We start from the raw sequence: 13,371 nt of genomic DNA on the forward strand, positions 1-13,371 counted from the left end.
TAAGTCTCTGCCCAGCGCCGAGGGTAAGGCGCAGTGGACAATGCAGTGGAAGGAGAAGGAGTGGTTTCTGCAAGTGGTTCTGGGAAGAAGGAGGAAGAGGAGGAGGAAGTGGAGAGAACACCATGGGGGTGGGGAACTGAGGAGAACAAGCCATAGCAATGAGATGTGGGGAGCATGGTTCATTCCTCTGCTTGTAGATTCAGACTTGCTGCTCTTAGAACACCAAAGGGCTCTTTTATGATGTGGATGCCAGGAACTGTCTCCATCTAAGTGCAGGCTATATGCGTAAATAAATCATATTTCACAAAGACACTGCTATGTCTAGTTGTCCAAAAGGAAACACAAGGTAAGCCCAGAGTGCTTGGGGAAACCCAGCCAGATATATTATATTATTATTATTATTATTATTATTATTATTATTATTATTATTATTATTATCTTGTCACTGCTCAGCAGAGATTGGGGGTGGCATGTAACAATATTTCTTACAAGCCTAATTTCAACAGAGTGAGGAGCCCCCTTTGAACAACAGGGAAGGTTTCTGGTGCTTCCGGATCTGTCTTTGTAGCTGGAGGCTCAGGTAGTCTCAGCAGCTAGGAGTGTATTTAACCATCTCTATCTGGTATGTCTTTCTTGGAAAGGGATAGTCTGGCTATGGTGATCCATTCATTGATAACTTAAACACCAGACTATTGCAATATGTTACCTCTTGGGCCACCCTTGGGCCTGATCCGGTGGCTCTGGCTACACTGTTGATGGTGACAGACCATTACCAGAGCAGAATTCTGGTGGTCAAAAGCTTGTACTACCTGCCCATATACCACCGGAGCAGGCTTAAGGTTCAGGATTAATTTACAAGATCTTCTGAAAACTTGGGAACATGATACTTCAAGGGCTTCCTAATGCCTCTTATCGCTGATCACCGACATATTTGAGGGAGTCATTGTGGGTGGTCTCATATGACCACTAAATCCCCACTTTTCCCTTTAACTGCCATTACATGTTGTAATTTACAGATGTGGTGGGAAACTCTCGACCTGAACAGAACAGATCAGGTGGAGAAAAGTAATTCCCATTCGTGAAGCCTTTGAAGAAACAGCTGCTAAATCGTCCTGCAGGGCTGAAGTGGGTCCTGCAATGTCAAAAGCCACAACTGCTGCAAAACGGGCCAATGAAGAAGCAGGGGTGCTGTGGGGACCTGTGTGTCCAGGCTTCCCTAAGCCCTTCTCCTCAGGCTGGAGCATTGTTCTATGTGTGCTCCTCATACACCTTCCCAAAGCATGTGGCAAACCCCCTCCTTCCTTTGATAGCAGGCTGGTGATCTCAGAATCATTGGTTTGTACTAAGAGCAGACTCAGTGAACCTAATGGAATGGTCATTCCCATGGATTTCAGTGGGTCTACTCTGGGTAAGATAAAACTCATAGAGGTGGGGAGAACGTGAAAGGGTTTCTATTCCAACCCACAGCCGGTACAGAAATAATCCTACTGCTATAGTATCCCTAGTCATCGGCTCTGGACATCAAAAACTTCTAATTTCCCTAAAATATACATTGCTATAAACACTCTTGGGTGTGAGAACTATATCACAAAATTCAGATAACTATATCACAAAATTCAGAATTTCCAAGAATGGCTATGATTAAATTTTCATATTATTTCAGAAAGTGTGGATTTGATAGATTCGACTTTAAATGTGTACCTGGTGAATTTGCTCCTGCATCCCTACTTCCAAATTAAGCCTCAATAATCTGAAGGACAAGATACAGTAATTGGCATACTCCAGCAGACTGGAGGAGGGCAAATGTTGTCCCTATTTTCAAAAAGGGGAAAAGAGAGGACCCAAACAATTACCGCCCAGTCAGCCTGACATCAATACCAGGAAAGATTCTAGAGCAGATCATTAAGCAAACAGTCTGTGAGCACCTAGAAAGAAACTCTATGATCACTAAAAGTCAGCATGGGTTCCTGAAAAATAAGTCATGTCAGACTAATCTGATCTCATTTTTTGACAGAATTACAAGCCTGGTAGATGAAGGGAACGCTGTGGATGTAGCCTATCTTGATTTCAGCAAGGCCTTTGACAAGGTGCCCCATGATATTCTTGTAAAGAAGCTGGTAAAATGTGGGCTAGACAATGCTACCATTCAGTGGATTTGTAACTGGCTTACTGACCGAACCCAAAGGGTGCTCATCAATGGCTCCTCCTCATCCTGGAGAGTAGTGACTAGTGGGGTGCCACAGGGTTCTGTCTTGGGCCCAGTCTTGTTCAACATCTTTATCAATGACTTGGATGATGGGCTTGAGGGAATCCTGAGCAAGTTTGCAGATGACACCAAATAGGGAGGGGTGGCTAACACCCCAGAGGACAGGATCACACTTCAGAATGACCTTAACAGATTAGACAACTGGGCCAAAGCAAACAAGATGAATTTTAACAAGGAGAAATGTTAAGTACTACACTTGGGCAAAAAAAATGAAAGGCACAAATACAGGATGGGAGACACCTGGCTTGAGAGCAGTACATGTGAAAAGGATCTAGGAGTCTTGGTAGACCACAAACTTGACATGAGTCAGCAGTGTGATGCAGCAGCTAAAAAAGCCAATGCAATTCTGGGCTGCATCAATAGGAGTATAGCATCTAGATCAAGGGAAGTAATAGTACCACTGTATTCTGCTCTGGTCAGACCTCACCTGGAGTACTGTGTCCAGTTCTGGGCACCACAGTTCAAGAAGGATACTGACAAGCTGGAACGTGTCCAGAAGAGGGCAACCAAAATGGTCAAAGGCCTGGAAACGATGCCTTATGAGGAACGGCTTAGGGAGCTGGGTATGTTTAGCCTGGAGAAGAGAAGGTTAAGGGGTGATATGATAACCATGTTCAAATATATAAAAGGATGTCATATAGAGGAGGGAGAAAGGTTGTTTTCTGCTGCTCCAGAGAAGCGGACACGGAGCAATGGATTCAAACTACAAGAAAGAAAATTCCACCTAAACATTAGGAAGAACTTCCTGACAGTAAGAGCTGTTCGGCAGTGGAATTTGCTGCCAAGGAGTGTGGTGGAGTCTCCTTCTTTGGAGGTCTTTAAGCAGAGGCTTGACAGCCATCTGTCAGGAATGCTTTGATGGTGTTTCCTGCTTGGCAGGGGGTTGGACTGGATGGCCCTTGTGGTCTCTTCCAACTCTATGATTCTATGATTCTATGAAGTTGGTGCCCAAATGGTCCTGAAGAAAATAGCCATTGGGATAGACCTTTAAAATTAGTGGTTTGCTTCCAGAAAACTAACCAGCTGTGTGCCACTTAGACTTGTAATAGTCTTCATTGAAAGGAGAAAGCAGGGCAGGATGAGCACACCCCAAATCCCAAGATTAGGAAGGGGTGGGTGATAATAAACCAGAAGAAACCTGTGATTGGAGCCCTTTGACTTGAGGCAGGCAGCAAATGATAGTGTCAGTGGCCAAGGCTGCCTTCTGGCTCCTACAGAACTTGTATAAAAGCTCTCAACATTGTCCCACACTTCCAACTGCTTCTGTCGCCTCCTCCTGACTTCATTCCATCAGCTGTCACAGGTAAATTGGATTTAACACATCTTTAGTTGAATCTGGTGGGATGTGAGGTGGTGTTCGTAAGGTAATTTAAATTTGTTGCTTGTTCTTACACTTCTCAAAACTGACATCATTTTCTGAGGATAACCAACCACCACTACCTCCACGATTGACCCAAACTATCAGGTTTTGGGTCCAACTTAGTGATTAGACAAGGTCGTAGCTTGCTTCATAGCTGTTCTTACCTGCCTTCCAAGGAGCCATCACTCTCCCATCTGTTGGCCTCCGCTGCCTGCCTGCCTGGCCAGTAAGGTTGTCATCATGCTGTACTTTGCAGTGCCGGGAATTGGTGGCCAAAAGAATTGCAAAGTTTGTTGACACTCCTAGATTTTTATGTGTATATAGGAAGAGTTCTGTTTGCAGATACTTGTGCATTCATTCCCGTTCTGCATATATTGTTCCAGGCTAACCTCCATCTTCTCCAGCATGATGTTCTGTTGCCTCCCATCATGTGCCATTCCACGTGGAACCATCTATCCAGTTAGCAGCTGCCAGCCATCGTGTTCTCCATCTTGTGCCATTCCTTGTGGCCCCATCTTTCCAGTTAGCAGCTGCCAGCCATCATGTTCCCCATCCTGTGCCATTCCTTGTGGTCCAATCTATCCAGTTAGCAGCTGCCAGCCATCATGTTCCCCATCCTGTGCCATTCCTTGTGGTCCAATCTATCCAGTTAGCAGCTGCCAGCCATCATGTTCCCCATCCTGTGCCATTCCTTGTGGTCCAATCTATCCAGTTAGCAGCTGCCAGCCATCATGTTCCCCATCCTGTGCCATTCCTTGTGGTCCAATCTATCCAGTTAGCAGCTGCCAGCCATCGTGTTCTCCATCCTGTGTCACTCCTTGTGGCCCCATCTATCCAGTTAGCAGCTGCCAGCCATCGTGTTCTCCATCCTGTGCCATTCCTTGTGGCCCCATCTATCCAGTTAGCAGCTGCCAGCCATCGTGTTCTCCATCCTGTGCCATTCCTTGTGGCCCCGTATATCCAGTTAGCAGCTGTCAGCCTTCCTGCATCCCAATTAGTATTTGCAATCCCTGTTGTTCCCCTTGCTAAAACACCAAGGAACAACTCCGCTGGTGTGCAATCATGTTGGGAATTGATAGTTATGGTACAGTTTCAGTATGATGCTTACAGATACTGGGTACCCCAAATGCTGAGCATTTACAATTCTAGCTGAGGTTGGCTCTGTGCCTGCACAGCATCTTTCATGCTCAGTCTGGCAATGATGTTCTTTCACTCTTTTGTTTCTGAAAATTCCCTATGCTAGCTTGCAAGATAGTTCTCTTTAGCCAATGAGGTGTGGCACATTGAGGTCAGTTTTCCCTGTCAAAGGAGTTATGTCTGGACACTGAGGTCCAGTAATGAGGGCCTTCTGACGGTTCCCTCATTGCGGGAAGCAAAGCTACCGGGAACCAGGCAGAGGGCCTTCTCGGGAGGCTTTTAATGTTTAATAGATTATTTTATTTCATTTTTCTGTTGTAAGCCACCCAGAGTGGCTGGGGAAACCCAGCCAGATGGGCGGGGTATAAATAATAAACATGATCCACCTGGAGAAGGAACTGGCAAGCCACTCCAGGATCCCTGCCAAGAAAACTCCATGGACAAAGACGACAAAGACAATAATAAATTATTATTACATTATTATAGTAGATTCAGCTCACCCACTGCTCATGCCTCCTCATTGCTTTCGATGTGGTATCTTTTTGAAAACTGGTCTTGATCTGTTCACTTCATGCTTGCTTCTCAATAAAGTCTACTCTATGCAAGGAATGATTTTTCTCCTGGTCTCTTTTATTTTCCTTGTTATAAAATTCAGTAACAAGTCTGGGAAATAGATTGATGAAGGGTCGGAAAACCTGTCGCCCTCCAGGTGTTACTGGACTACAATTCCTATCATCTCTGAACATTGACTGTGCTGGCAGGGGCTGATGAGAGATGCAGCAAAAGAAGAATAGAGATAACTTCCTTATGCTGAATCAGACCATTAGTTTATGTGTTAGCACAAGGGCAAGTAGGTATTAGGTATCTCAGGTGAGATACCCAGCAGTGGAAGTTGCTCCCAGTAGCAGTCACCACATGGAAGCAGGGACAGCTTTACTGTTTCAGATAGTAAGGCTCAGTAAAACAGTTCTGGACATAGATGCATACAGCTTTTAGGCTTTTGCAGATAGAGATATATGCAAATACATAGAAGCACAATGCATCTCCTTTACTCTAAATAAGTTCAGCAATTCAAGATGTGGCACTGGACAAGTAACACTGACTAACTGCAGACTAACAGGCAGACTACTGAGATGGCATGCATTAATCACAGATACTGGACTTTAACCTGTGATTAACTCATCCATGGGGTGATTTACACTCATGAAAGAAATTCATGCCTTCTCATCTCCAGTTACTCCAATACTATGCTGATGGAGAGATGGCGACTTCCTGTTTTGCAGCGAACATGGAAAGTGGCCTCCTGGACACTAAGGTTTCAGGGAGGGGTCCCAGATGGGGGGAAATTGGGGGGGGTAAGGGGCAAGCCCCCTGTAACTCCGACCCCCGGCCATCCATTAATGCCATTTTTGTTTGTGATTGGGGGTTAGAAATCCCCGCCTGCTGGGTGAAAGGACAAGGGTACTGGGTCAATGACTCGATCCAAGGGGGAGGGAAGCTTGTTTAATTTCATTGTACACAGGTTGTACAATGACAATAAAGGTATTTTTATTATTATTATTTACCCAGAGACGCATCATAAATAAAAGGACACATTCTACTCATGTAAAAGCACACTGATTCCCAGACCGTCCGTGGGCCAGATTTAGAAGGCTATTGGGCCAGATCCAGCCCCTGTGTCTTAGTTTGCCTACCCATGCCCTAAGGCGACCCTTATGCAATTGTTACATTTGGTGTCTTTGCAATGGAATTGACCCCCTTGTATCCTTATCAGTGTTTGTTCAACTTCTCAATGAATGTATCTACTTACTTTCCTAGGGGGTGGAGGGAGAAGTTCCTATGTAAAAGCTGCAAAAAGTGGCAGAGTGAGTCAGAGACTGAGCTGTCTGTGTGTGTTTTGTGCCCCACTTGGCCCCCTTCTCAGAAACAACAGGGGTCCAAATTATCTTCCTCTGAACATCAAAGAGACAAGGTGTGAAAATGCAGACCAGGAAACACCAAGAAAGTTCATGCTTCATTTTAAATATATCTGATCACATCTTGTCAGCTTCTGCTGGTCTCTTGTGCTGCATGAGGAGGTCCATTTTAGATGTTACTTCTCAAAGCTGAAGAATATTGGCTTGGCTCTCACATAAAGTCTCTCAATTTCAGTTTATATTATGGCTGTGCAATCAGGCCAATTTGAACCAAGTGTGAATTGGGTCTATACAGCTACAAAACGAGTCACAACAATCCACATTGATTAGGAGTGATTTGGACTCTTCTGGAGGTCAAAACTCTCAGAAAGCCAGACAGCCAGTCTCCAAAGAGATTTTCCAAATGGCACCTTATAAAGAGAACACAAGGATGCAGAGAGGGCAACTGCACATGGCTCTTTCTGAATGTCAGGAAGTTTGATGGAGTTTGGTCACATTTGGTCAGCTCATCTTTTCTTTATGCATACCAATAACCAGCCTTTCTTATATGCCTGTTTGCTTCCTAATCCTTTCCCATCATTACCCAATCAAACTCAGTTGCATCTAGCTCTGTAGGTTGTCTCAATTCCCTTCCCTTATACTCCCCCCTACACATTTAATCCCTCTTTCATGTGTTTCATTTACAGCTGTGCCCACATTTCTGAGTATTTTGTCACCTCTGTATGTGGGGTGGGGCTTACCTGCACTGTCTCAAAAATTGGCTTGAAGGTTGCCTGTTTCTTTCTTTTTGTGGTATGGGTTTTTCATGTCCCGATGACATATCAGTTTCCCTAGAGATAAAAACCAAACACTTTTGACCTAACTGATAGTCGTGCAAAAAGGTTTTCTTTTTTAGATTAAGTTTGCATTTTATTTAAAGCTTTGTCCTATGTCTTTACTAATACTTTGTCGTGTGTGGATGTGTGTGCATACAATGTGCAGAGTGTACACAGTCAGAAGCATCGCACAGAGTGTATAAAGTATAAAATTTAGATTAAAAGAGCTTCATGGAACAGGCAAAACAGGAGCATGTGGACTGGCATGAATGAGTACTAAAATCTTCCTTCCTTCCTTCCTTCCTTCCTTCCTTCCTTCCTTCCTTCCTTCCTTCCTTCCTCTTTCTTTCTTTCTTTCTTTCTTTCTTTCTTTCTTTCTTTCTTTCTTTCTTTCTTTCTTTTTGCAAACCTTAAAGGTGGCTTGCACAAACCCTATTTGAAATTTGATGGGGTTAACCACCTCTTGCGGGAATACAATGTCTCCAAATTTCATGCACCTACATTGAGCAGGGCAAGGGGGGTGGCTGTTTTGGTTTCCCAGTGCAAATGAATGCACTGGAATTGAGTTGAATTGGGTCCAAATTGATCCAAACCAAATCAGGGACAGATCCAAGTCAGATTCAGGATCCATACCCCTAAGTTATATCTGTTGCTCAATTGCTTAATACAATTAACCCCATTTCCAAATCAGTTTGTGGATATTTTTAAGGCCTCGTGACAATTCACTTGCATTTTAGAATGCATTTTTCCTAATTTACAATTTTTTGTATGTGATTTGTTCTGAGCTTTTAAATTTTGTAATTGATGTTCTTTGTTTTGCTACTGGTCATTGACTGTATTAAAATGACTTGATATGCAATTTTCTTAAATACTGAACATTTTTGCAAGTAATTTTCTCAAATAAAATACATTGTTAATGATGTCCTCCTGATGTTGTTGTTGGACTACAGTTTCCCAGTTTAGTGAAAGAAGACCAACCCACTCTTTATTTTTATTAATTTGTTTCATTTATGCATCACTTCCCATGAAACATCCAAAACGATTTAACAATAGGAAACATCAACAATGAAAACAGATATAAAAACAATTTCAAATTCAGGTGGGGTTAAAAATCTCCCCACTCCAAAGGCTTGCTAAAAAGATCACCAAAGAGAGGCCCATAGAGACCTCCTGATGGGATGATCTCTCCAGAAGGTAGAAAAACAATCAAAATTTGTTTATTCCACCTACTTCCCAAACAAAATATTCCCAAAATACACCTTTAGAAACAAGAAGAGTTCTCTCATCAGAATTTCGAAGGCTGCAGGTGCAAGTGGAACATGTCAGACAAATGGGTTTTTAAAAGGGAATATTGTGGGGTTCACATGGGTCTCCCTCAAAGGTCTTCAGCAGATTCAGTGCTATTATTTTCTTCCAAATATGTTCACCAAGGTGACAATTGTAATCTGCACCAAGACTCCTAGAAGAATGATGGTAACTCTCAGGCTTACCCAAGACATAAGGATGTTTTCTCCTGCAGGGAAAGAGAAGACATTGAAGGAGGGAGCCATCAGAAAATATCTGGGGATAACCCCCCAAAAGCTATGAACATAAGAACATAAAATAGCCCTGCTGTTGGGTCAGGCTAATATTGTGGGCCTGCCCTGGCTGCACCAGTGGTAAACATTTGGGTCAAGCACCCTTCCTCCAGGGTCCTGAGATGGAGTGTGTGCTCCAGATGGCGTCTGACAGACCCAAATGTGCTCTGACATCTTGCAACCTTTGATAGCAGAATCTGGTTGGTTTGTTCCCAGATATGTGAATGTTCAGGCACTGGGCTGTCATTTCAAAATGCGAGACTCAGCTCACAGAAAAACCAGGGAGGAAGACCTGTGTTTATGCTGGGCACAAAAGAAGATTATGCTATGCCTCCCCACAATTTGCAGGCGGTGAACCCTATGCAATGTTTTACTTCCCTAGCCCAGTTTTTTCTTTTAAAAACATATTTGAGTTAGAGATTTGTTTATTTGTTTGTTTATATACCACCCCTCATCAAGAGATTGCAGGACAGTTCATAGAATAAAACACAAGATGAAACACAAGTAGGGTTGCCACCTTTGTTCTGGCAAAATACAGAATGGGGTGGGGAGGGAGAGTGCAGGGCGGCTGGGGGCGATTTTTCTTTTCATCTGGTGCTGAAATGATTTCAGAGCAATCCATTACAATCTATTACAACCTAACAGGATGGCCCCTCTGGAATTTATCACACATGTACACATGAGTTTGTAAATCTGTCTGTGCTTAGCTACCCAGAGCTTAAATACGTGACCACTTCATGACCTTTCACACATCCTTTCAAACACATGCAATTGGAGAGCATCCCTAACTCGGCAGAGAAAGAGAGAGAGAGGACCTGAAATACAGGATAAAACTGTATCAGTACAGGATGTAGCATTTTATATTGAAATAAGGAAATCCTGTATTATACAGGACAGATGGCAAGCCTAAACACAAGTACAGTGGTACCTCGGTTTAAGAACGATTTGGTTTACAAACTCCGCAAAACCGGAAATTTTGTCTTGGTTTGAGAACTTTACCTCGGTCTAAGAACGGAATCCGAACGGTGGAAGGGCACCAGCGGCAGGAGGCCTCATTAAGGAAAGTGTGCTTTGGTTTAAGAATGATTTTGGTTTAAGAACAGACTTCCAGAACGGATTAAGTTCGTAAACTGAGGTACCACTGTAAATATTGAAACCAAAGCAACAAAACACTAACCCCTCCAGTTCACCCACAGGTTTGCAGCCAACTCACCCCTAGTCTGGCAGATATTGAGCACACTGAAGGAGATGTTCTTCTGATCGGCTGGATTGGTGACCAGGCAGGTGAAGTTGGGCTCTGAGGAGTTGAGCCACCAGGACAAGTGGAGGTCCTTGCCATTGTTAGAGAGCTGGAACCAGTCTGAACCAAATTCTAAGTCCCTGAGGGGGTTCCCTCTTCTCCAGGAGATGTTAAATTCTCCCTTTCCAGACACCTGACATTGCAAGGTCACATTGCAGCCATATGGAGTATTGGACACCTTTCGGGGGAGAATCTTTGGCTCTGGGACTGGCTCTGTGGGAAAATGTAGGAAAGGTTTGTGCCATCAGTGCCACTGACGAGTGTCAGTAACAGCCCAGTAAATAGACAGCAGGGGATGGGAAGGGCTGGATCCTTTCCTATGCTCAGTTAACAAACAGACACAGGTAGGAAAACAATCACTTACCATATACAGTGAGGAGGAATGTTTGATCTTGAAAGTGTTTTGTAACAAAGCTCACACGAGCCCTGTATGCTCCACTGTCCTCCATCTGTAGATCTTTGATCCTCAATGTGGTCTCATTGACCATTTCCAGCCGCTTTCCAAATCTGTCACTTGGATGAGGCCTCTCCAGCTTTCCACTCCTGAATTCAGCAAACCAGAGTTCCAAACCAATTTCAATCTGGAAATCCCATTCAATTCTTTCGACAGTTTCTTCTGATGGAACATTTACATGCAGCAAGACTGATCCTCCTGCGGTCCAGCTTACCTGATACTGGGGAGGAATCTCTGTTGGAATACTTAGAGACCCTATTTATAAAAGAGAAAGGCGAGAGAGAATGTTTATGTCCCAATAAAAATGATATAGGCACACTGTTCACAGTCCTTGAAACTTGTACCTGCATTCAGTCATTACGTTCACCATTCACACAAAAAACCTCCTCACCCAAACAGCCCTTGCTTCTCTTAACCCTTAAAATCTGGCATCGGCATTCTTATTTAAACTGGGAAGGGCCACCCATGTAAGACAAGGAAATCAGCCTCTGGACCCTGAGGCATCCTGGGTCCCATTTGGCTGCAGGTGTCCTGCCTCACCTGCAGATTGGATAGTCCAAAGCAAGAGAATTAGCCAAGTGGTTTTTGACTCCATCTTCTTCGCCACTGTCCCGTTTCAGAGCTGGAATGGGTTCCACTGTGCATGGTTAAGGCCCTCCTGCTTTGCCCACAGCCCCCCCCCAACCACAGCAGTTTCCTCTTTTTCTTTTGGCCCCTTATCATCTCTGCAACATCTCACTTCCTTTTCAGGATAGAGTATCATAGAAACAATTTAGCAACACAATGTCTCCTTTTCTGCACCAGCCTCATGTTATTGATGGAAGATATTTGGCTGACGTCAACAAGGCCTTTGGCTGATTAAGCTATCTGTGGCCTTTTAAATTGTATTATTATTATTATTATTATTATTATTATTATTATTATTATTCCAACCATCTGGCTGGGTTTCCCCAGCTATTCTGGGTGGCTTACAGCATATATCAAATCATACTAAGACATCAAAAATTAAAAATTTCTCAATACAGGGCTGCCTTCAGATATTTTCTAAAATAGTTTTTAATCCCTTTGACATCTTACAGGAGGGTATTCCACAGGGCAGGTGCCACCACCAAGAAGGCCCTCTGCCTGGTTCCCTGTAACCTCACTTCTCGCAGCGAGGGAACCACCAGAAGACCCTCAAAGCTGGACCTCAATGTCTGGGCAGAACGATGGGGGTGGAGACGCTCCTTCAGGTATGCTGGGACAACGCCATTTAGGACTTGAAAGGTTTTGTTTGTTACTATGTGCTTTGTGGAGGTTTTTTTTTTAGATAGATAGATACTTTACTGCCATTGTACATAGTACAACGAAATTGAATGCCATCCCATAAAAACAAAACAAAAACACAATTACAGCTACACACACACACACACACACACACACACACACATCCATCACAACTCCCCAGGATCATATTATTTCGTTACAGCATTTGAGATGGTTATATCTCTTGGACAGAAACTTTTAAAAAAATCTATTCGTTCTTGATTTAATTGTTCTATATCTCTTGCCCGAAGGCAACGGTGCAAAAAGACTATATCCAGGATGAGATGAATCCTGTAAAATATTATTTGCTTTTTCAAGGCAACGGGAATTGTATAGTTCTTCTAGAGATGGGAGGGGATGACTGATAATCTTTCAGGCTGTGGTTATGACCTTCTGGAGCACTTTCCTATCCATGACTGTGGAGCTGGAAAACCAAGCACAGTTACAGTATGTAAGAATGCTCTCTATGGAGCCTCGGTAGAAGGACACAAGGAGTCTCTCACCCTGTGATCCTCAGATCCTTGGATGAAACCAGCCCTTTATTCAGAACCAGGAGGACGGGAATTCTGCCTTTTGCATGATGTGGGCCATCAGTTTCCTCAGGCTGGGCACTTAATTTTATTTATTTAACAAGATTTAAATTCTGCTTAGTACAAAGGCAAACAAGGCCCTAGATCCAGCCTCCTGCATCTCAAGGTAAGAACTGGTAATGACCCTCTGTCTCAAACCCCTGAAGTGGGGTTCTGAAGTGAAATTTATGTGTGGAACAGTCAGGGTTTAATTTATAAAGTGAGAGGTATCTGGGCCTAATATACCTGCACTTCACACTCCCTGTCTTCTGCCTAAGCCAGGGATGGAGGACCTCAAGCTTGGGGGCCAAGTGCCTCTTTGTCTGGCCTTTAATGTCAGGGATGTGGATGAATCGAGTGCTGGTGAAGAGTCAGACTCAGGTGATGAAAGATTGCCAGTACAAAGAGAGACAGAGTCTGACTCTGGAGACAAAAGATCGTAGACAGAGCAGGAGGAAATGGGCTCTACCCCCCTTTTTCAAGAGTTCCCTGACTCAGATAGCGCAGACAAGGGCAGCTTGCAAGAAGGGGGAGAGATAGACGGCAGTGGGAGGGTTGCTAGACAACCAGCAGAGAGACAGCAGACAGGGAGTGATTCTCTTGAAAGTGGGAGGGAATCACTCCCTCCTTCTCCCCAATCTCGGAGAACTGAAAAGGTCAGAATGCAATGGA

The 13,371-nt window shown here is 43.8% G+C and overlaps 2 protein-coding genes across 2 annotated transcripts in view; one reads left to right on the forward strand and one right to left on the reverse strand.

Moving 5' to 3' along the window:
• Positions 1 to 4,031: 4,031 nt before the first annotated feature.
• Positions 4,032 to 4,963, forward strand: LOC148683218 (uncharacterized). Its single transcript, XM_088659221.1, has one exon. The coding sequence runs from the start codon at positions 4,032 to 4,034 to the stop codon at positions 4,653 to 4,655; it is 624 nt and encodes a 207-aa protein (XP_088515347.1). The 3' UTR covers positions 4,656 to 4,963.
• A 3,515-nt stretch (positions 4,964 to 8,478) lies between these two features.
• Positions 8,479 to 13,371, reverse strand: part of LOC118078663 (T-lymphocyte surface antigen Ly-9) — a 31,028-nt gene continuing 26,135 nt past the window's right edge. Inside the window, exons 7-9 of the mRNA XM_088659934.1 lie at positions 10,736 to 11,080; positions 10,285 to 10,584; positions 8,479 to 9,007 (exon numbers count right to left, since the gene is read on the reverse strand). Of these exons, the coding sequence (XP_088516060.1) occupies positions 8,898 to 9,007; positions 10,285 to 10,584; positions 10,736 to 11,080 (755 nt within the window). The 3' untranslated portion in view covers positions 8,479 to 8,897. The remainder of the gene's footprint in view (positions 9,008 to 10,284; positions 10,585 to 10,735; positions 11,081 to 13,371) is intronic.

The sequence above is a fragment of the Zootoca vivipara genome, chromosome 16 (assembly GCF_965207765.1).
Source record: "Zootoca vivipara chromosome 16, rZooViv2.hap1.1, whole genome shotgun sequence".
In the NCBI taxonomy this organism is placed as follows: Eukaryota; Metazoa; Chordata; class Lepidosauria; order Squamata; family Lacertidae; genus Zootoca; species Zootoca vivipara.

Coding starts and splice junctions, on each gene's coding strand:
- LOC148683218 (XM_088659221.1), top strand. CDS start 4,032: ATGATGTTCTGTTGCCTCCCATCATGTGCCATTCCACGTGGAACCATC.